Genomic DNA, 25291 nt, shown 5'->3' on the forward strand with positions numbered 1-25291 from the left:
TTCAGATCAACATTGGATCATTCAGAGATCCTCACTGAACTTCTGGAGAGAGTTTGCTGCACTGAAAGTAAAGGGGCTGAATCATTTTGCACGCCCAATTTTTCAGTTTTTTATTTGTTAACAAAGTTTGAAATATCCAATAAATTTCATTCCACTTCATGATTGTGTCCCAGTTGTTGTTGATTCTTCACAAAAAATTACAGTTTTATATCTTTATGTGTGAAGCCTGAAATGTGGCAAAAGGTCGCAAAGTTCAAGGGGGCCGAATACTTTCGCAAGGCACTGTACTTCTTTATCCTGTGAATGCCTAATTTTTCAGACTGGAATTGAAAATGAATGGGTTTGTAAACGTTCCGCCAAATTGTGGAACGGATGCGGACCCGTTTTACAGATGTGTGAATGGACCCTATGTGTATTTGACATGTATTTACTGGCTGCTGTCAGTTCTGGCTGATTTGGAAAAAAAAAAATAATAATAATTTTATGCTGAAAAAAAAAAAAAAGTAATAATTTTTATGGCAACTTTTCCAATAGCATTACTTCTGTTATGACAGTGTCCATGTTGTGGGACTATTTGTGCACAGCTAGTAAGTATTTTGTGGCTGCAAATATGACCTGAAGGTTTTTAAAGTTTGCCTGCCATTAAAGTCAATGGGGCCCGCCGCGAACTTGCAAACTTTCAAATTTGTCCACAGGATTGGTGGCATTGTTGTCCGCCACAGCGGTCTTGGGGGAGATAACAGTATTTATTGAGACCTTATGGGGTTAATTTAAATGATTGTCTTAAATATGGTAATATCGGCCTACAATCTGGTGTCGAGCAGGTGCTGGCTGCGTTGGGGCGCTCATCAGTGTACCACTGACTTGCTGGTGGCGGTTTTGACATGGCCAGCAATTAATGCTGCTTTATGGGCTATGCCCTCAAGTTAAATTCTGAGGTCAGGATAATGTCTGTCTGGCATTGATGGTAAGGACAGGCCTCTTAGACTATGTGAGTTTATGTTTTATGGGTGCTCACAGTATAACTGTGACTGGCATTGTGCATAGTCTATTTGCCTTTAGTAAATCCACCCTATAGTGTCAACTAATTTCTAGAAAGTGTTCTTGTAGTGCAGTGAACAACTTGTGCACGTCATCACTCCTATCCTAGCACCGTGTCGCAATGTGTCTAATACTACCATTTTATGTAGTGCTGCCACATCTTAATAGTGTCTTTTCTGGCTTTTCCAAAGTTTGTTTACTTTTCGTAATAGCAGTTCCTGTTTTGCAGGACAAAGTAAGAAAATGAATTGTTCAGTTACAAAAGTCAGTTGCTGAGAACCAGTAAAGTGGAACTAAATTCAACATTAAAAAACATTAAAAAACAACTTATGAGCAGGCAGGTTATTTATCGAAGAAGAGACATGCAATGTCTCCTCTGTAATAAAATAAACCTACCTGCCTGTTCACAGTCTTTTGTGGCTTTAAACTGAGCTTTACATGTGAAGCTCAGTTTATATTACAATCACGGCCCCTAGGCATGAAAGTTATGTCACCCCACACCGGCCAATCAAGACAGCTGAAGAATGGCACACAGAAGGAGCTGGGAAGAAGATGCTGACACCATCAATGGACCCCTCATGGACTTTAAAATATTTTAGGGAAAGAATGGTCCTTTATTTTTACTTTAAGGGCTGTGCCAAAGGGCTTTGGTTTGCGGTAATTGGCAAATACAGCTTGCTTTCAGGTGCATTCTGCTTGCATTTGACAAGAGTTTGAGAAGCTTGTGAGATCATGCAGAGTTTTTTCCAATGAAGAAAAAAGCATCCAAGGTGGCCCACATAACTTCTTCACATGCACTTGAGCTCAGTCATCCCAAAAAGCTTCTGTGTTAGCAATCAAGAAGATCTTGATTGTTCATGGAGATCCTGCTGGATAGTAACTCTCCTAGACTAGCAATTAACTTCCCTGCATAGATTCACTCACAAAAATCCCTATCTTTAGTCCTTTCAAAGGGGAGTGATTTCTGGCCCCTGAAAGGCGTTGGATGTTTTTTTAGTGTAAACCAATAAATTAACTTGGACTCTTATTATTTGGTCTGGTGCTCCTTCCATTGTTGTGTGCTGTTTTCTGGCACCCAGAGTTTATTGGTGGGTGCATCTAACTCAACCTGCTTCAAGATGCTTTTGTATTCCCATTGACTTACATGGGGTGAGAAGCAGGTCTGACGCCAATTAAAGCCCATTATACAGACAAGAAGTGCAGCGCTATATTAACAAATCGATATTCATGTAAAAAACTGTGCTAAAAAAGTCCAAAGAGATAAGTAATAAATGCTGGATCCACAGAAATAAAATCAGCAAGGAAGGAGTCACCGGTGGAGATGTGTGTAGTAGAATAAAGGGTGACTAAAAACCAATACTTCACACCCAAAATGAGCATATAAATCTACTTACCAGATTACAAGACCACTAGATTATAGGTGGTCTATTAAGGCATAACAGGATGGATCTCCCACAGATCGTATTGGATAAGGAACCACTCAGATGATTGAGAAGTTTAGTCCCAAAAATATAAAACGCACAGCACTCCTTTGTTGGAAGAAAGTTTCTGTAACAGAATTAAGTCAGCTTTTACTTATTTTTGGTGTCCTTTTATCCAGTGTCGTACCCATAGGCTGTCAGATCAATCCAGGAAACCAGGCACAGGACGTAGTTACTATATATGATGGGGAGGCGCAGTGGTGTAGTGGTTAGCACTTTCACCTAGCAGCAAGAGGGTCGCTGGTTCAAATCCCAACCACGACACTACCTGCCTGGCATTTGCATGTTCTCCCTGTGCCTGCGTAGGTTTCCTCCAGGTACTCCTTGGCCCTACTATGTATGTATGAATGTGAGTTAGGGACCTTAGATTGTAAGCTCCTTGAGGGCAGGGACTTATGTGAATGTGCAATGTATATGTAAAGCGCTGCGTAAATTGATAGCGCTATATAAGTTCACTGTGCAGTGCTGCTAACGGTGCTAAAATTGAGTCTGAGTCATATTCATGATGTGCTTTAGCTGTAGTGTACAGGTTTTTTATTGCTCATATTGGAATGTTAAAGGAATAACATGCTGCAATTTTAGCACCATTAGCAGAACTGCACAGTGAATTTCAATTAAATCAGTTGGAAAATAATTATTGAAGCCTAGTTGCTGTTTTGAAGACATAAGCTAAAGGCTCTTAACGTCACTGGAGATCTTCTGAACTAAGCAAACCTGTGTTGCCATATGGAGTTTAGGCGTAATCTACCTTACCGTGTTGTGAGGATGAGGGGTTTATTTATAAAACTCCATCAGTAATTGTAAATATATATTAATGAAAGTAAATGTACCCATTTTTGATTGCAAACTCATACTTGGGAATTTATTGTAGATAGATTTGCGTGAGCCAGACGGACTGGTTTTAGTAATCAATGAATCCAGGGTAACACATTCCTTTGAAAGGCCAGCTGGCTATTTACATATAAATACCTACGGATAGTATCAACCTGTGTTTACATCTTGGAAGTGAGACTTTCTGGAGCCAGGACACATCTTGCATATCTTAAGTAGCCATTTCAGAGCTACTCCACAGTGAGGAGTAAACGCACCCCCCCACACAGAAAAGGAGTGGTTAGAAAGAGGCGTAACTATGGGAGGGGGAAATGGTCCAATCTGGGAGGAGATACGCCCACAGGAAGTGACAAAGCAAGATAGCTGAACCAATGAGAATTGCCCTATACAAGGCTATGAGAGATGGTTCTATATTAGGTTCGGGGAGAAAGGGTGACTTCCTGTTTGGCATGGGAGAGCGTGAGCCATCACTAGAGGTAATTATGGAGTAAGGATTAAGGGTACATGGTATATTATAATTGTGTCGGTCATAGTGTGTGTATATGAGTCTATACTCTATGCATTGTATTTGTTTAGTTAAACTAGGAAAAAGTTACATTTTCTAGTATGTACCATAGTTATATTGTTGTAAATTACGTAGGCTTTGCATACCTTATACAAATAAATAATTGTTGTGTTAAAGTTTTCACACAGTCATAGAATTCTCATTATTAACCCAAATATTGTCTGAGATAGATTACCTCTCATATATATTTTTGGTAACATAATTGGCAACCATGAAGCATTGATCAGTCTGAAAATATTTAATACAGCAAATACCAAGATTTGTGTAAGGTTATAGAGCTGGGTTAAACTGAGGCAGTTTCCCGGTAGTCCAATATTTGTGTAAGGTTATAGAGCTGGGTTTAAACTGAGGCAGTTTCCCGGTAATCGGAAGGCCACAACAATTAATCTAGGAAAAACAATGAAAAATTGTTTTAGTGGGTATTAGGAAAGATACATCACAGAGTTTTTTTAAGAAAAAAAATTCCCAAAATTGTGTATATATATCAGATGAACTTTTTGCATACCGGTCAATGTAATTGGGAGGATATATCTTTAACGGGAAAATTTTGTTTGAAAACCACCATAGGGTGTCGTTTTTATTGTTGAGTTTTGAAAAATCTCACAATTTCCAGTTTTTGTTTTTAAAGACACAAAGGTAGCTTGTTGCAGGCTTCCTCTGGTGTTCTTTTGTTGAAAAAAGGTTCAACAAATCGGTTGGTTTTAAAAGTTTTTTCTGCAATTTTTAATATTTTGGTTTTCGTTTTTAAAGACACAAAGGTAGCTTGTTGCAGGCTTCCTCTGGTGTTCTTTTGTTGAAAAAAGGTTCAACAAATCGGTTGGTTTTAAAAGTTTTTTCTGCAATTTTTAATATTGCGGTTTTCGTTTTTAAAGACACAAAGGTAGCTTGATTCTGGCTTCCTCTAGTGTTCTTTGGTTGAGGAAAAAGTTCAACAAATCGGTGTTCTTGGTTTTAATTTTTTTTTGGTTCTCAATTTTTGTTAATATTGTGGTGTTTTTGTTATTTGTCTTTTAACTATTTTGTTTTCAAGACACAAAGGACTAGCTTGATCCAGGCGTTCTCTTGTGTTCTTTGTTGACAAGTTTCAACAAGTCTTAGTCGGTTTTAATTTTTTATTATTTTATTTTTGTTTTTAATCTTTGTATTGTTTTTTTTTTTGTTTGTGTTTTTAATAACAAACAAACTTGATAAGCTGGTCTTTTCTTGTGTTTGGTGGTGTTGATGAAAAAGTTCAACAAGTTTTGGTAGGCTTTGTTCATCACTGTGGTCTGTTTACCCTTCTATTGTCTACCTAGAGGCTGGTTTCTGGGGAACTCCCTACTGGCTACGTGCTCTATTGTACGTGACCTATTGTGTTCCGGGTGGAGACTCAGACAAGAGGCTATAGATTATTGTGCTAATTATCTGTATGTCTCCAAGATTCTAGAAGTTACATTTTAAATTTTCAAACCTGTTTTTCTCGGTTTGGGTTTCTATCTATTTATTTTTGTTTTTCTCTCTTCTTTCGAATATTATTTTCCTTCTCTCTTTCTTTCTTCTTCTTTCTCCTACTTGCCTTTACTCTAAGTGACTGTATAGTACAGGGGAAAGGTGACTTTATTTTAGCATACCAATTGTGCATACTTTCTAGGGGTGATGGCGTCCATGCCCAGTTTAGAAAGTTTTGTAGCAACTTATACTCTTAAACATAAGAGTAATGATTTTGTCTGTGATGCTAAAATTAAAGATTCTCCTTGAGACTATGTCCAGGAGTTATTTGAAGAACAAGTAAACACCACCAAAAAGAATAAAAAGCCCAAAAGTCTAGCCATAGCAGGCATGTATGCTGCTTGCATGGCTATGAATGCTAAAATATCTCAATCATTAGACAGAAACTGTAGGAATTTTTTTTTTGTTGTTGTTTCTCTTTTGTCTTTTCCTGGGGATTGGAGGGAAGTTTCATTCACTCTGATACTCAGAAACTACATAACACATTATTTTGTACCATATGGCATCTTATATTTTGTGTTTTGTAGAGTATATGTGGGGGTGTCTATACATGGTTTTTTTTGAAGGTACTGTCATTAAGAACCTCTCATAGAGGTTGAGTAAGGTGTTATTAATCATCTCTTAGTCTTGTATTTTAGGAACAATACACAAACCAACATCGGTGGACAAGGCAGATATGTCCCAGACATGACAATATTGTTTAGGAATAAAAATAACAGAGGACCGTATAGCATGTTTTTTTTTTTATGCGTGCTTTAAGGAGAAGCCTCTGAATTGGAGTAATTACCTTCAGGCCTAACTACATTCAAAATAATATATATATATTTTTTTTTTGGTGTCTATTTCATAAACCAGAGTTTTTTTTGTTTCTCAAAGCCTGAATTACACAGGGGTTGTTTTGTTTTTACAAAGTCTGACTTACACAGTCATGTTAAAAGAATGCTAATTGATATGGTAATTCCCTACCATACAGGGAGTGTTTTTTTTTTTTTTAACAAGCATTTTGATTTTTTTTTTTGTTTTGAACAAACATACCACTTCTTCATTTCTTTGTAAAAAGAGAAAGGTGTAAGGCAAAGGTAATGTTGAGCCAGCACCAAATCTGTACGTTTTTAATTTTAATTTTTTTTATTAATTTTTTTTTAATCTTTATTTTTTTTTCTAATATCATTTTTTTTTTATTATTTTATTTTTCATTTTACATATTTGTTTATTATTGATTTTATTTTTTATTCTAATTTTTTTGGTAACTATTTCTCTTTCTTTCCTTTATCACCTTAATTTGTAGGGTGATTTCATATTTTTGGTTGATTCCATATTTTTGGTTTTTGCTATAAAAAAAAAAAAGAGGGGAGTATGGGGAACATTATAGTGACAACATTGAAATATTGGTATAGCATATTAAAGCTTCCATAGAGCATTGTGTTTATGGGCCAGTTCACAACAGTTTGGTATCCCTTCCACCATGGAATAATTGTGTTGTATACATTTATTGAAGCTCCCTCTTGTCATTTAGCTATTACCAACTATGGCAATAGGAACAATAACACCAGGTTTTGGGCAACAGTCACTCAACAAGTGTTTTTTTTGTACATGGTACACAAAGTCCGCTCTACAGCTCAAATATGTGGCAATCATCACATGTAGTCAGTTTTTTTTTCTTTCTCTCCAAATTAAAATCATTTGTCAATTTTTTTGGGTGCCATGATTAAGGTCAAAGAGCATCGCTTGCATATCATATAGATATACTAGGACTTGTGAGACTCATAGTGATTGGCAAATAGCTGACCTGGTATAGTACAATTGTACTTAAAAGTAATTTAATTTAGTTTAGTGATTCCCGAAGCCACGAGTAACTGGTGACATCACACTTATCTGCATTCTGACATTACGTCATTTTGTCTGCTTGGTTGACACTGCCTACTCTGTTCGGAGCCTGCTAAAGGAATGACCTCTGTCTCACAGCCTGCCAAAAGGCATGACTCCTACAGTAGCTACATACGTGGCAAAGGACGAAACTACGTGCACAATTGTGTGGCACCAGCGAAGAGCCCACCGGGGTTTGGATAACTGAACACAGTGTCAGTAAACAGAGTCAGTGATGAGTTGCGGGTAGCAACAGAACCCCCCCTGGAGACTTGAAGGGTCACACACCACACAGTGGTAACCAGCAGAATGCAGGGCAGAGTTATCTGCAGGCATATGACAATGGATGAATAAAGTGGGTGATGAAAATCTAGAAGCACCTGGCTGAAGGGGGTAACTATTCAAATTGATAAACATTCCAATGAAAAAGGGTCTCACTATTAGGTCACAGTAAATCTATAGCAAGGCTAAACAAAGGTCCTTACTACTCATAATTACAAGATAAGCAGTCATTTGAATGCATATGTCTGAAAAGTACACGTGTTTCTCTCCCTACCTGTGTCCACAATAATAAAGTATAATCACAGAAAGCCAGGAAAGCTGGTCCATAGCCTTATACGGAATACGCTTTATCCATTTGGAATCCCCATGGAAGGCCATCCCAGAAGCAAGAGCAACAGGACCAGATTTGCATTATGGACTTTCATACTATTATTATTGGACTATTGGGAACTCTCATCCTTATTTTGTTTGTGGTTTGGACTCTTAGTATTTTTTTTATTTTTTTTTTTTCCTTCCATCGTTATGGAGGTATTACATCCAGAACAAGTAATGAACTGCTGACACTGAGATCCAAGAATGTGGGTCTGTAGAGACGGAGAGTTTATAGAGTTTTTTTCCAACTAGTTTTATTTCAGATAGAGTGACAAACGCTCAAAAGGAGATTACACCTAAACCATTATGTTATGTGGGGCCTTTGCTTTCTGCAGGCCCCAAGCGGGCATCTGTTGCCATATGGAGTTTAGGCGTAATCTACCTTACCGTGTTGTGAGGATGAGGGGTTTATGTATAAAACTCCATCAGTAATTGTAAATATATATTAATGAAAGTAAATGTACCCATTTTTGATTGCAAACTCATACTTGGGAATTTATTGTAGATAGATTTGCGTGAGCCAGACGGACTGGTTTTAGTAATCAATGAATCCAGGGTAACACATTCCTTTGAAAGGCCAGCTGGCTATTTACATATAAATACCTACGGATAGTATCAACCTGTGTTTACATCTTGGAAGTGAGACTTTCTGGAGCCAGGACACATCTTGCATATCTTAAGTAGCCATTTCAGAGCTATTCCACAGTGAGGAGTAAACGCACCCCCCTCCCCCCACACAGAAAAGGAGTGGTTAGAAAGAGGCGTAACTATGGGAGGGGGAAATGGTCCAATCTGGGAGGAGATACGCCCACAGGAAGTGACAAAGCAAGATAGCTGAACCAATGAGAATTGCCCTATACAAGGCTATGAGAGATGGGTCTATATTAGGTTCGGGGAGAAAGGGTGACTTCCTGTTTGGCATGGGAGAGCGTGAGCCATCACTAGAGGTAATTATGGAGTAAGGATTAAGGGTACATGGTATATTATAATTGTGTCGGTCATAGTGTGTGTATATGAGTCTATACTCTATGCATTGTATTTGTTTAGTTAAACTAGGAAAAAGTTACATTTTCTAGTATGTACCATAGTTATATTGTTGTAAATTACGTAGGCTTTGCATACCTTATACAAATAAATAATTGTTGTGTTAAAGTTTTCACACAGTCATAGAACTCTCATTATTAACCCAAATATTGTCTGAGATAGATTAACTCTCATATATATTTTTGGTAACACCTGTAAAGAATTTTTATAGATACTTTAGTTAACAAACAGTATTTAACTATTTTCATGTAAATCCCACTTTCCTCTGTCATGGATCTTCCCTAGCAATTAAAAATTGGACATCATACAGTATATCTACAACCTGTGCCTAAATTCTTGGAATGATCTGACAGCATACGGGTAGGACACTGGATAAAGGGACACCAAAAAGAAGTATAAGCTGACTTAATTCTGTTACAGAAACTTTCTTCCAACAAAGGAGTGCTCTGTGTTTTATATTTTTTGGGACTCAACTTCTCAATAATCGGAGTGGTTCCTTATCCATTACGATTTGTGGGAGATCCATCCTGTTATGCTTTAATAAACCACCTATAATCTAGCGGTTTTGTAATCTGGTAAGTAGATTTATACGCTCACTTTGGGTGTGAAGTATTGGTTTATAGTCATCCTTTATTACACTACACACATCTATCTCCACCGGTGACTCCTTCCTTGCTGATACAATTTCTGTGGATCCGGCGTTTATTACTTATCTCTTTGGACTTTTTTTTAGCATCGTTTTCTACGTGAATGTTGATTTGTTAATATAGCGCCGCACTTCTTGTCTGTATATTGTTTAGAGTGTGTATCTTTGTTCTTAGTGCTAGCAGCTCTTTTGTACTATAGCGAGTGTTATTTTGCCAATTTAATAAAAGTCCATTGACACAAGCCCTTAAGTAACCATGGTCCATCTTCATATACAGAACAGATAGACATTTTCGTTCTTTTTTTTTGAGGCACCTTTTATAGTAAGAGGTCCTGTACTCTTCTCCACTGGTTCCTTCAAAGATGGATGCTCCACCCTGCAGATAAACTCGTCCCCCTCATCTGCGATGGATGGCTTAAATTTTAAACATGCTTTGTATGTGAATGTGTTATCCTTTTGCCTCTGTGGTATAAGTTCTGAGATATTGTACACATCATTCTGGGACAGAGAGAATCGTTGTTCACTCTCCTTCTCCTTCCTCAGCCATTTCACACTCAGGGCTTTGGGAAATACATTGGACACCTCACACTTCAGCGTTGCTGTATTTCCAATGAAAAGATTGGGAACTGGAATATCCCGTACCTCTGGCTTCCAGGGAAACTCTGTGTGCAACAGAAAAAAAAAGATATAATTACAATTTTTTTTACCAGACAAACAAATTGTGGAACCAGCAGGCAAAACTGATCACTGCACAATATTACAACAGTATTGATATCAGAGCCTTCTCTCATTTTGTCTGCGTGTATGTTTTAGCTACAATCATGTGATTATAGATCCTGGCTTTTAGGCTTGTGATCAGCATTACAAGGAACCTGGAGGAAACTTTTTTTTTTGTGTTTTTTTTAAATTAATAAAAGCTGTCAAATGTAGAAAGAGGTTTAAACATTTAATAGCTTACCATATTTATTTTTAATTTTTTTAACAGTTTGTTCATAACTCTAAATTAGTTTTGTGGCCACAACATTACTTTTAATTTATAAAACCAGCATTGTAATAACAATACAAACAATAGTTAATATTGACTATCCAATATAAGCTTGCTTTAAAAATCTCCTTTCATGTTGTGAGTGCTGCATTTCTGTTGGCTGTCTTTTTCAACAACTTTCTGGATTCCCAGCATGTTTTGCAGTGTCTTTTTCTAAGGACTACATATCCCATTGTACATTGCTGTCTGCAAGCAGTGATTGCTGTACTGATTCCGCCTCTTGAAACTCCTATACGGTCAGAACTTTCCTTTATTACTTATCATTGCAATAGGCTTGACAAGAAAGAGACATTTTCGTGTTCAGGAATAAAAGGACTGTAAGCAAAGAACAAGGGGGAGTTGTAGTACACAGACTCTATTGCATTTAAAGTGAAAGTCATTTTTACTGCCTGCACCTATTGCATTTAAAGTGAAAGTCATTTTCATTGCCTGTACCTATTGCTATTGCATTTAAAGTGAAAGTCTTCTTAATATTCATATTGAGTGTTATAGCATTTAGAGTAAAAATGTCTAAGTCTAGTATTGCTATGCCACTGTTAGAGGATACAAAGATAGATAAGTTAGAAAGTGAAGAGCAAGGGAACCTGTCTGATGCAGCATTAGTCTTGCCCCAAACTGATATATGCCAAACAGATGAACTAAGACGTTCAGAACGTATCAGAAACCCGACCCCAAAGATGCTGGAAAATTTGGAGCAAGAAGCAGCATTAAAAGAAAAAAAGTTCACAAGAATGTACGATAGGTGGAAATTATACATTAAAGATGTTCGTAGAAAGCTAAAGCAAGAAAGTATAAAAGGAAACTTGAGTGATATTATAGAGATGATAGAAGAATCTGAATCAGAGCTCATGGCAGCATATGCCAATCTGCGGTCATTCCCGATACCTTCCCAGGATATCGTAAGGAACATGGACACATGCACTGCAGTCACTAAAGATTTAGTAAAGCTCATGAGAGAATTATCATCTGAAGCTAACTATGATGAAGTTAAGGCAAGAAAGAGAATGACTGAGCTCTTTATGAGAGACTATACTAGGTCCTTAGGGGGAACCACAATCTCAAGTGGGACTTCCTTCACTAGCAGAAGTGCCAGTAACATATCAGAGTCCTCAAGTACCTTAATAGCCAAAAGAAAGGAACTGGTCGAACAACTTGCTATCAAGAAAGCAGAAATTGAGATGGAATCTGCAATTGAGACGCAGCGCCTACGAAAAGCTGAAATGGGAGCTGAAATGGAGGTACAGTGCCATCAAATGGAAGCTAAAATGGAAAGTCTGGAAAGGCTGAAATAAGTCAAGATTATAGAAGCCAGACTAAGAGTACACGAAGAGGACAAATAGTAATCACAAGTCCAAATCTGTACTAAGTGAAGATGCAGACTCCTACTTCCTTTCATACGCCCAGGAGAATGAAAGGAAATCACCTGTATGTAGTGAAGGAAAAAGTCAGTGCCCTTCTATCCCTACTCAGAAAGACAAAGGGAGACTTTCCTAATTCAGAACTAGGTGAGAAAATAAAACCAGATGATCCTATTCCTAAATGTCACTGCAATGATCAGGAGAATGTTGCGACTATTGTCCCAGCAAGATGACAGAGAACAGTCCCAGCAAGACTTCCCGTTCCGTGCTGTATTTTCAGGAGACATACTGAAGTTCATAGAGTGGAGGGCAAGTTTTGAAATGATCATTGAGTACTATTGCTCAAGGCCAGTTGACAAGTTATTCTACCTTCAGAAATATGTTGGTGGAGAAGCAAAGAAAGCTCTTGAAGGTAACTTCTATAGAACCGACGAAGAAGCCTACAAGCAAGCTTGGGAAAAGTTAAATGCAAGATATGGTCATCCTTTCTTAGTACAAAGAGCCTTTAGGGAGAAATTGAATAACTGGCCTAAAATAGGTCCTAAAGAACATTTCAAACTCCAAGAGTATGGTGACTTCCTGCAAGCATGCAGCAATGCCATCCCACATGTACGAGGACTAGAAGTACTGAACGACTATCTGGAAAACCACAGGATGCTAGCAAAACTACCTGAAGGAGTGGCTTCTAGGTGGAATCGCTATGTGACTGAACAGTTAGATCTAAATAAGGAATTCCCAAGTTTTGAAAAGTTCTCTGAGTTCGTCAATAAGGAAGCACGAATAGCATGTAACCCAGTAACAGCATCTTTCACCTTAAAATTCTCAGAAGAAAGGCCTGCGAGAGATATAAGACATGCAAGAGCAACTAGCTTTGCAACCAACACAGCAGCTAAAGGTCTAGATACCTACGAGAGCAAGTTCAAAGTAACTACTGGGATCAGTAGAGAGACAGAACCGACAAATTCTCAGACTACCTTTAAGTGTATGTTCTGTGGAGAGAACCACTCCATACACAACAATTGAAAGAGAAGTCCTCAAATGAAAAGAAAAAATTTGTACTTGATAACCAACTGTGTTTTGGATGCCTAAGAAAAGGACATATTACTATGGAGTGTAAGAAAAGGGCCACATGCAGTGTTTGCAAAGGACGCCATCCTACACTACTACATGAAGAACGTCCAAAGAAGGATGAATCCTCAACACCTAAAGATGCTGAGGAAGAATAGAAAGTATCAGTATTCTCTTGCAGAGTAAGGGAAGGAGAAAGCAACGGCACATCAATGGTTGTACCAGTGTGCATTTCAAATCCTAAAAGGAGGAGGAGCAAGAAGGTATATGCCTATGCACTATTGGATGCCCAAAGCGATGTTACCTTCATTGATCAAGAAATCTGCAAGAAATTACAAGTGGCTACAGAACCAATGAAGCTCAAACTCACTTCAATGACGGGGAGAGATACATTAGTGAACAGTCAAAAGGTCAAAGAACTGAGAGTTAGAGGACTTCATTCAAACCTCACATTAAATCTACCTCCAGCCTATACGAAAGACGATATACCTCTAGATCGAAATTCGCATACCTACCTGTGAAACAGCCAATAAATGGGAGCACCAATCTGTCATATCTCATGAAATGTCCCCGCTGAAGGAATTTGGTGTTGGACTGTTGATAGGTTACGATTGTCCCGAAGCTTTGGTACCACGAGAGGTAATCACAGGAGGAAAGGGTGAACCCTATGCTGTTCGAACTGATCTAGCATGGGGCATTGTTGGAGGAAAACAGCAGATTGCAAACTCAAGACAGGTGACAGGATTGTGTCATCGAAAATCCATCCAAGAGTTACCAACTGTAAGTTCAGCAAAAGTAATCAAGATCCTTGAATCTGACTTTGCAGACATAAGTTCTGAAGAAGAGTGTATCTCAAGAAGACATAAAGTTTGTACACACTCGAGAAGAAAGTATTCAGCAGAATCAACAAGGTTATCTTGAAATGCCCTTACCCTTTAGAGAATGACCTCATCTGCCAAATAACAGAAATCTTGCCCTAGCAAGATTAAAATGTTTGAAGAAAAAAGATGGAAAGAGATCCCAAATTCAAGCAGGATTATTTGAAATTCATGGAAGGCATCCTTGAAGAAGGACATGCAGAGAAGGTGAATAACCAACCTAAAGAAGGAGAAGTGTGGTACATCCCACATCAAGGTGTTTACCACCCAAGGAAACCAGATAAGATTAGAGTAGTATTTGATTGCTCAGCAAAGTAAGATGGTGTTGCATTCAACGACCATCTATTAAAAGGACCAGATCTTACAAACACTCTGCCTGGAGTACTCTGTAGATTCAGAAAGTATCCCATAGCGGTGATGTGTGACGTTGAAAAGATGTTCCACCAGTTTCATGTGAAGAATGAAGATAGAGACTTCCTGAGGTTTCTATGGTGGGAGGACAGAGATACAGATACAAAGCCAGCAGAATACAGAATGAAATGTACACTAGTTTGGAGCAGCATCGTCTCCAGGTTGCGCCAATTATGGTATGAAGTACCTGGCCAACAAAAATGAAGAGGATTGCCCATCAGCAGCAAATTTTCTTAAGAAAAACTTCTATGTAGTTGATGGTCTTATAAGTCTAGAGTCCACAGACTCTGCAATCAAACTAGTAAAATAAAGCCAAGAGTTATGCGCAAGAGGAAACCTGCGCCTTCACAAATTCATCTCAAACAACAGAGAGGTACTGGAATCCATCAGTGACTGAACGTGCATCAACAATGAAGGATGTAGATCTCAATTATGATCATCTTCCAGTTCAGAATGTACTTGGATTGGGATGGAATGTAGAGAATGACGAGTTCTTCTTTGAAGTATCCTTTGAAGAGAAAGTTGCAACTAGACGTACTATTCTTTCCGCAGAGGCTTCTATATATGATCCATTGGGATTCTTGGCCCCATTAATCCTCAAAGCAAAAGAAATAGTACAAGAATTATGCAGACGGAAGTTGGGATGGGATGAACCCATACCTGAAGATTTGAAGCCAAGGTGGGAGGATTGGATAGGAGACTTGCAAAATTTGAAAGCAGTTCGGATACCCAGATGTTTTGTACCTCATGATTTCGGAGAGTACAAGAAAATAGAACTTCATCACTTTTCAGACGCCAGTAGTTATGGTTATGGTCAGTGCTCCTACATCAGAGTGATAGGAGAAGGAAAAATACACTGTGCCCTGGTTATGGGAAAGACTAGAGTCGCACATACCAGTATTTAGACAATACCAAGACTTGAACTGACAGCAGCTGTTGTTTCAGCATCAGTAAACAAGTTTCTGAGAGAAGAATTAGAGTTAAAAATAGATGAAGAATATTTTTGGACAGACTCACAGGTCGTCCTAGGATACATAAACAACGAAGCTCAAAGATACCATGTCTTTGTCGCCAACAGAGTTCAGAAAATTCGGGAAATAACAAATCCGGAACATTGGCATCACATTGATACAAGGCATAATCCAGCAGATCATGCTTTAAGAGGCCTGAATTTAACAGAATTGAGAAATTCAAATTGGTTCACCGGTCCAGAGTTCCTTTGGGAAAAGGAGATCATACCCTGTGAAGGTTACACCGAATTGTCTATGGGTGATCCAGAAGTAAAAGTTGTACAAACATTGAGCACTGCTGCCAAGTGTCAAGATGGCATACTTGAAAGACTAGCCAGATGTTCAAAATGGAATACAGTCATAAACGTAGTAGCTCGAATTAAACGTTTGGCAAAGGGAATCAGAAAGAAGGAATCATTGAATGTAGAGGAAAGAATGAAAGCTGAAGAAACAGTCATACGACTCATTCAACAGAGATTCTATAGTGAAGAGTTGAAGAGACTTACGTCAGGAACCTAAAAGGCTTCCCAACAACCACCCATTGTACCAGCTTAATCTTGCTCTACAGGATGGTATACTGAAGGTGGGAGGGAGACTGGAAAATGCATTGTTACCCAGCAGAGTGAAGCATCCAGCAATTCTACCCAGAAATTCTACCTTCACAAGATTGATTATTGATCACTACCACAACAAATCCTTGCATCAAGGAAGGAGCTTTACCCAGAACTGTTTGAGAGAAGGTGATTACTGGATAGTGAAAGGAAGCAAAGTTATTTTAAAGTATATGTCAGGTCACCTGTGGCCAGGTGACAACTGCACCCTGTTGGAAGCAGGGGCGCAGCGCAAGGTAGTGAACCCGATAGCAGACTGCTTCGGATGGACCGGAACATGAGCCCAAGATTCCCCAGGGCGCGGAGTCTAAGACCCAGCAGGTGTTCACCAGAGCCTCTAGTGGTGAGGATGGACTTGGCTGCAGCTGGGCCCAGGTAGCGGCCCCTGGGGTTCCCCAGGTCATGCTCCATAGGGAGAGAAGGGAAGCAGCCACTCAGGACACATGGAATGGTGATGGGTAAGCCAAGGTCAGGGTAACAGGCAGACAAGGGTAACCAAGGGACAGGCCAAAGGTCAGGGTAACAAGCAGACAGGAATAGTCAGAAACAAGCCAAAGTCGGTACACAGAAAAGTAGATCAAGCACATGGGAAACAGGAAACTAACACTGTTGAACAGCAAAGCAGACCTGCAGTGCACTGGTTAATATAGACTTCCTGTGATGACCTGGGTGGGGCAGGAACAGGAAGTAGAAGTGATAAAAAGGAACCAGAAGTGCAGTCTGACCTCTAATACAGAGATGAAGGGACAGGTAAGCTTGCCAAACTCTATTGCACGTCCATGACAGTATATCAGTAAATGTGTAACTTGTAGAAAGGCACGTAGACCTACCGAAGAACAAAGAATGGCAGATCTACCGACAGATCGTGTAAACCCATCACCACCATTTCTTTATAGTGGAATGGATTGTTTCGGCCCATTCATTACCAAGCAAAACCGCAAAGAGTACGAGAGATATGGACTAATATTTAAATGCCTAAGCTCCAGAGCAATTCATCTAGAAATGCTAGAAGATATGTCAACTGACGCATTCATCAATGCCTTGAGATGTTTCATAGCCATTAGAGGTACTGTCAGAGAGCTTAGATCTGACCAAGGATCTAATTTTGTTGGAGCAAGGAATGAATTGAAGAAAGTTCTAAAAGAGATCGACAAAGAAAAAGTAACTGAGTATTTGTCACAGAATCAATGTGATTTTCATATGAATGCTCCACATGCAAGCCACACAGGGGGAGTTTGGGAAAGACAAATCAGAACTGTAAGAAATGTGTTAAGTTCAATGCTGAAAAAGAACTCCAGAAGAATCGATGATGCTTCACTTAGGACCCAATTCTATGAAGTAATGTCTATTGTTAACAGTCGTCCACTTACAGTCGACAACATCAATGATTCAACAAGTTTGGAACCTTTAACTCCCAACCATCTACTTCACCTTAAGTCTTATTACATACAACCACCACCTGGCAAGTTCACCAAAGAGGATTTATACGCCAAAAAGAGATGGCGAAGAGTTCAATATCTATCAGAACAGTTTTGGAATAGATGGAGGAAAGAGTACTTAGCCAATCTTACGCTAAGAAGTAAATGGCAAACACCCAGAAGAAATGTCCAAGTTGGTGACATAGTATTAGTGAAAGGAGAAGATTTACCTAGAAGTCAATGGAAATTGGCTAAAGTTCTAGAAGTTCAAAAGGATAAAGACAGACTAGTAAGAAGAGTGTTGTTACAAATAGGTGACTCAAAACTTGACAAAAAGGGAAAATGTCTCACTACTCCACTCAAGTTGGAACGTCCTATACAGCAGTTAGTTGTTCTACTTGAAAGTGATAAAAAGACACTTGGAAATTGAGAACCTGATAGAAAATTCCCCAAATTCATGTTCAAATCCTACTATAGAGAACATAGAATTATAGGTAATTTTGGTGGGAGTGTAGCTGGCCAGCTAAAACCTGTCTTAGGTTGCTAATATGACTTACATGCATATACAGCTAGACCTGCTAATAACCTCAATACAGTGCATATGTTTATGTGTGAGAGACAAAAGCAGTTATTTACTGTGACTTTATGTTTGGATGTCATATAACAATTGTATATTGTGTTCACAGAAGCAAAAAGGAAATATGCCTGTAAGATTCATTTATATGCCAGTAAGGTAAGCTCAGACACAGCAGAGTTGAAACCAGAAAGCACAGGGTTAAACTTTATTACCCATAAGGAGTTTGTGGCCAATCACAGCCAATCTCACACTCAGCAACAGTCTTGGCCAATTACAGCCAGCTTTACACCCATTTTTTGTCTAAAGTTCCATGCTTTCAGCCAGCATTCTCATTCCACTACAGAGAGGACATCTGTACAGACACAGATCCAGAGTCAGATTTATGGAAGCAAGTGGCCAAAAATAGGTAATTAATACAGTTATACATGTTCCTATTTTTAGTAATGTGATTAGAGCTGTATACTGAACTAGTTATATGTTCACTTGTAGTTCCACCGAACTCAAACAAATACGCACAGTTATACCAAACTTCAAAAGTTATATCAAACAGCAAACAGCAATAGAGAAGAAAGAATATTGATTAAGCATCATATATACCCCTCAGAGAGATCATAAAGTGTTTAAACAATTGAGAGTACAGATACCGAAGAGAGAAATATATCCACCATTTTGTTATACTTTATTCAACACATGTTGTACATGGACTGTCTCCTGCAAAAGTGTCAGTGTTATATATGAAGAAAAGTTGAAGTTAATAAAGAAGATATCTTAAGCGTTTGGTGTGCTCTTTAAACCTACTGCTTTCCATAGAACAGTATTAGAGGAATTTATAGAGTAACAGACAGTCTGGTTAGACTGAAGTCAGAGAAATCCAATTCTTCTAATGCCACAGCGCATAAGGCACTTTGTAGTGCTGCGCCTGCCACACTTTGTGATCTGTCAAGGGGTCTGAAATCTCCTAGGGGGGACAGCAAGTATAAACCGAAGTATGAGGGGCAGGTCAGCAAGAAGCAATTGCAAAAATTGAGAGGCAGTCCTGGCAAAATCCAAAAATGTATGTTACACAAAGATACCATAGAAAAATTACCGCTACAGAAATCACAAGGAACCCATCGGAAACAAGCAGAAGTAAAGGAAAAAAAAAATGGTCTAAACAGGACATCTTTAGGCCAGGCCTCCGCGGAACAAAGAAGATCAGAACAAGTATCGGATGTTGACGTCAGATTAGATCACAACGCAGATCAAACATCAAGCGATCAACTGCCCACAAAGGAGGAAATGCCTGTCATGCTTGCAGTATTAGAAAAATCCCTGAAAATAGAATTAACAACAATTCGCAAAGACTTGGCTCATTTAATATCACAAGTCAAAGATCTGGAAAAGAGGCAAAACAGTTATATACAGAAAATAAATTATCTAAAAAAAAAAAGAGGTGAGAGAGTTAAAAATGGAACACAGAGGTCTTGTTTATAAAATGGAAGATGAAGACAATAGGAGTAGCAGGAAGAATTTGAGAATTTGTGGATTACCAGAACAGACCCACGATGAGGATTTACCTAACAAAATGAAAAAAATCCTTAACCCACTGTTAGGCAAAGGGGAAGCTGACCAGATGATGATTGAAAGAGTACGTCAACTCAAAAGACCAAAAAATATCTCAGTGGATACCCCCAGAGATGTCATCATAAAATTCCAGAGCTACTCAGAAAAGTCCCAGATTTGGGAGAGTCTGAAAAGAATGCCATCCATAAATGATGAAAGTGCAAATATACAGATATACAGACCTCTCACAGGCCACGCTAAGAAGAAGGAAGCTATTGAAACCGATTGTAGAATCAAGGCAAAAACAAGGAATATGGTACAACTGGGGTTTCCCAGTCTGTCTGATAGGCAGAAGAGATGGTCGCACAGCAAGACTAAGATTTCCTGAGGGGATGTGGGTGGGGGGAGGGGGGAGAGGAAGGGAGAGACTAAATGGAAAGGGAAAATATTGTTGCGTCCACTCCACGGCAGTTCCAGCTGATGTTGCCACCCCTTCTGAACCCAGTTTCAGATCCTTGCAGAGGTTACGTAGAGGATTCCTCCATCCCTACACTCGGCTTAGACCAAGTGGGGGAGGGGGGGCAATAAACTGCAGGAGGTGAGATGGGAAGGAGAGACGACATGAACTTTTTGAAAATATTGTCATAATGTCAGAGGACTAAATACGCCAACTAAGAGACATAAAGTATTAGAACAGCTTAGATGTAACTCCGCCAGGATAATATCTCTACAGGAGACATACATCGCACAATTGTGAAAATATATTTAAAATATTGCCGGATATGGTATATGGTGATTTACCAACCAAGAGAGCAAAAGGGGTAGCAATTGGTCTAGTTAAGGATGTAAGGTTCTCTCTTCAGGAAAAAATGGTCGACCCAGACAGCCAATATATTTTCCTGAAAGAGCAACTACAGGGTATGGACCGCACCCTGGCAAACATATATTGCCCAAATAAAATCCCAAGAGGGTATTTAAGAAAGATAATAGACAAGCTGATCTCTTTTAAAAAAGGCAATTTGTTTTAAGCAGAGGATTTTATTTCTGCATTGATCTGACTCTAGACTGTACGTTAAGTGCACGGGCGAAGGGAGGACTTCAGCTCTTCTGGTCTTCTGCTCTTTTGCTGTCCACTCTTCTGCTCTTTTGCCCTCGGCTCTTCTTCTTCCTCCGGTCCTCCTCAGACAATGTCTCCGGTGATTATGCCGGTCTCTGCAGCTTGTTATATAGCCATTGTGGGTGTGGCCGCCCGGTGATGTCACCAGGAGACCCCGCCCCCTCATGTCACAGATGACATCATCTGTGACATGAGGGCGTGGGGTCTCCTGATGACGTCACCGGGCAACCACGCCCACAATGGCTATATAACAAGCTGCAGAGACCGGAGACCGGCATAATCACTGGAGACATAGTCTGAGGAGGATCGGAGGAAGAAGAAGAGCCGAGGGCAAAAGAGCAGAAGAGCGGACAGCAAAAGAGCAGAAGAGCAGAGGGGGAGAAGAGCAGAAGAGCGGAGGGGGAGAAGACCAGAGCGGAGAAGACCAGATGAAGATTTTTAATAAACTTTCTAAAACGTCTCCTGTCGTTATTTACATACACTGCCTTTTATGGGGTGAATGGGTAGGGGTACAGTGTACCCCATACCCATTCACATAGGGAGGGGGTCTGGGATCTGGGGGGGGCCACCCTTGTTAAAGGGGGCTTCCAGATACCGAGAAGCCCCCTGCCCGCAGACCCCCACAACCAACGGCCAGGGTTGTGGGAATGAGGCCCTTGTCCTCATCAACATTGGGGCAAGGTGCTTTGGGGTGGGGGCTGCAGAGCTCCCCCTGCCCCAAAGCACCAACACCCCTCCCCATGTTGAGGGCATGTGGCCTGGTATGGTCTGGGGCTGGCGCTCGCTCGTTCCCTCCCCCTTCCTGCCCTACCAGGCTGCATGCTCAGATAAGGGTTTGGTATGGTTTTGGGGGGGGGGACCCCACGCCAATAAAATGGGTGTGGGGCTACCCTCAAATTCCATACCAGACTCGAAGGGCCTGGTTTGGAACCTGGGGGGGGGGACCCCCACGCAGTTTTTATTCCCATTTTTGCGTGGAGTTCCCCCTCAAGATTGTCACAGCGCAAGTTGCACCACAAGTCGGATCATCCTGATCCGACTTGCGGTGCGCCTTCCATTCAAATCGCGAGTGCTAAACGCAGGTCATCGCGATCGGCTGCATTTTTGCATTTGAAACTCCGGGAAACACACGTTCAAATGCAAATAATTGCTTTCCAAAAAACGTCACTGAACTCAACTGCCTGTAAATGACTGTAAACGACCCTGTGTACATGGACAGATAAGATAACATTGAGGTGGGTTCAGGGGCTTCTGAAAAAAATGCTCCTAAACGGCCGTTTACAAGTTGCAGTGTACATGGACCCTTAGAGAATAAATGAAGAATTGATCCAAGATTAGGACGTGGGAAGAAGGGTAGAAAAAGAACTGGAACAATATTTCCTTGAGAATGAAACCCCAGATATCTCCGTAGCTAGGATATGGGAGGCTCATAAAGTATACATCAAAGGAATATTAATCTCAATAGGCTCGAGGAAAAAAAAAAAAAAAGAGAACTACAAATATAAATAGATTAATAACAGAGATACATGAATTAGAACATAAACATAAAAACAACATAGAGGACGGGACACAAAAAGCCCTAGTATTAGGAAGAGATAAATTGAGAGAGTTGTTGGAGGAAGAGACTAGAAGAAATTTCAATAGAGTGGCAAGGAAAGATATAAATGGGGAAACAAAGCAGGAAATTATCTAGCAACATTAATAAAGAGGAAAAAGGCCAACAATTACAAAAAAAATAAAAAATAATAAGGGGGAAAAGGTTCATTCAACAACAGAAATAGCCAAAGCATTTCAAAGTTACTATAATAATTTATATACTGTACGCCAAAAAGGAAGTTCCTGAAGTAGAGAAGTATAGAAAACAAAAGATATAACAATATATAAAGGAATCAAAACTGCCCAAATTAGCAACTGACAAACTGTCAATACTAGATACACCAATTACTCAGAAGAAGGCCCTAAAATATTGGGAAAAGCCCTGGACTTGATAGCTGTACTACCCGTTATTATTGGAGGTTTAAGGAAATACTACAAAACTCTGCATATATATGAATGAGATAGGAGAAAAGGGGAGATGAGAGTAGAATCACTGCAGGCTCATATAACGGTATTACCAAAAGATGGGAAAGATGCAACCTTATGCCTTAATTATAGGCCAATAGCATTGGTAAATGCAGATACAAAATTATACGCAGAAGTATTAGCAACCCAACTAAGAGATTTTTTGACAGAGTGGATCCATGCAGATCAGACAGGATTTCTCCCAGGAAGAGAGGGAAAAGATAATGGGATCAGAACACTAATGCTTCTACACATGGCTAGACACCTTGATACCCCAGCCCTACTGCTGTCAATCGATGCCGAGAAGGCTTTTGACAGGGTGGACTGGGATTTTATGTTTGAAACAATAAAGGTTTGGGTATCGGTCCAAGGATGACCAAATGGATAAGAGCGCTGTATAAGAATCAAACAGCATTAGTACGGGTGAATGGTAATTTATCACCTCGAGATGCACAAAATGTATCACCTCGGTTTGAGATGCACAAAGTTGCCCTCTCTCGCCCCTGTTGTTCATCCTGTCATTAGAACCATTATTCAGCGACTATAAGGAACAACATAGATGTAAGAAAAGTGAAGGTCGGATAGGAGGAACATAAAGTTGCAGCATATGCAGATGATGTTCTATTTTTTATTACCAAACCCAGAATAATTTTCCCAAATGTTATTAGGAGTTGAAGAGATATGGGGAATTATCACACTTTAAGATAAACCCAGGAAAGTTAGAAATCCTGAATATTGGGTTAAAAAAGGAAGAAGAGCAGGCATTGCAGAGGGAATTTCCATTCACCTGGGCAAAATCAAAATGAAAATATCTTGGGATACATTTAACTCCATTATTTGAAAATCTGCATCACGCTAATTACATACCTATGTTAAATGAGATAAAAGCAGACATAAGAAAAATATCAAGTCATCCACTCTTGGTTGGGGAGAATAAATATATTCAAGATGACAATATTGTCCAATATATTATATAGATTTCAAATGCTACCAACTGCCATTCCACCAACATAATTTAAAATAAAAACAATGATGCTGAATTCGGAGGCGTAACTAGAACCTTCCGGGCCCGGGTACAAGACACCATAAAGGGCCCCCCTGACCCCCAGCCGGTGGCAAAATGCTAGGGCCCGGTCACAAGTGCAACTTTTGGGACACTGGTAGTTCAGCCACTGGTGTAATTATTTTTTTTATTTTAGTTATTTTATTTTTTACCAGTTTATTTATTTTTTCACAATTTTATTTTTTTATAATTTTTTTACATTTTTTTTTTTTTTTTTTTTTGCGGGCACAAGAGCTTGGGGCAGCAGGCGGTGGATAGGAGGGGTGGCATATAGAGAAATAGACCCACTTTATTTTCCTCCTGCAGCAACTGAAAGGCTGCAGGAGGAAAATTAAGGGGATTGGTTCCTTTATATGTCCCCCCTCCTAGTCAGGTGTGCAGATGGCTGTATGGGAACCCTGGAGCATGCAATTGTGGCAGTGCTGGTGGGGAAGGGGGATGAGCGGCAGTGCTGGGGGGGTGATGAGTGGCAGTGCTAAGGGGGGTGGGTGGGAGGAGTGGCAGTGCTACGTGGGTGGGTGGGATGAGTGTCAGAGCTAGGGATGGACGGGATGAGTGTCAGGGCTAGGGGGGGAGTGGCATTAGTGTCAGGGCTAGGGATGGATGGGATGGGTGTCAGGGCTGGGGGGGTGGGAGGAGTGTCAGGGCTAGGGATGGATGAGATGAGTGTCAGGGCTGGGGATGGATGGGATGAGTGTCAGGGCTAGGGGTGGATGGGATGAGTGTCAGGGCTAGTGAGATGAGTGTCAGGGCTAGGGATGGATGGAATGGGTGTCAGGGCTGGGGGGGTGGGAGGAGTGTCAGGGCTAGTAATGGATGGGATGAGTGTCAGGGCTAGGCGGGGGTGGGATGAGTGTCAGGGCTAGGGGGGATTGGGATGAGTGTCAGGGCTAGGGATGGATGGAATGGGTGTCAGGGCTGGGGGGGGGGGGTGGGAGGAGTGTCAGGGCTATGGATGGATGGGATGAGTGTCAGGGCGAGGGATGGATGGGATGAGTGTCAGGCCTAGGGATGGATGGGATGAGTGTCAGGGCTAGCGAGGGATGGATGGGATGAGTGTCAGGGCTAGCGAGGGATGGATGGGATGAGTGTCAGGGCTAGGTGTGGATGGGATGAGTGTCAGGGCTAGGGATGGATGGGATGAGTGTCAGGGCTAGGGATGGATGGGATGAGTGTCAGTGCTGGGGATGGATGGGATGAGTGTCAGGGCTAGGGATGGATGGGATGAGTGTCAGGGCTAGGGATGGATGGGATGAGTGTGAGGGCTAGCGAGGAATGGATGGGATGAGTGTCAGGGCTAGGGATGGATGGGATGAGTGTCAGGGCTAGGGAGGTGGGGATGAGTGTCAGGGCTAGGGAGGGGATGGGCGGGATGAGTGTCAGGGCTAGGGAGGGGATGGGATGAGTGTCAGGGCTAGGGATGGTTGGGGTGAGTGTCAAGGCTAGGGAGAGGGTGGGGGGTGGAATGAGTGTATCACGTACCTGGTGAAGACTGGAATGTTGTGGAGGCCTCTCT

At 40.4% G+C, this 25291-nt stretch overlaps 1 protein-coding gene across 1 annotated transcript in view; it reads right to left on the bottom strand.

Moving 5' to 3' along the window:
- Positions 1-25291, bottom strand: part of LOC309558535 (uncharacterized protein) — a gene marked incomplete at both ends in the record, with an annotated part of 302626 nt that overhangs the window by 133672 nt on the left and 143663 nt on the right. Inside the window, one exon of the mRNA XM_082261614.1 lies at positions 9931-10278. Coding sequence (XP_082117740.1) covers positions 9931-10278 — 348 coding nt within the window. The remainder of the gene's footprint in view (positions 1-9930; positions 10279-25291) is intronic.

The sequence above is a fragment of the Pelophylax lessonae genome (assembly GCF_965119305.1).
Source record: "Pelophylax lessonae genome assembly, chromosome: 6".
Taxonomy (NCBI): Eukaryota; Metazoa; Chordata; class Amphibia; order Anura; family Ranidae; genus Pelophylax; species Pelophylax lessonae.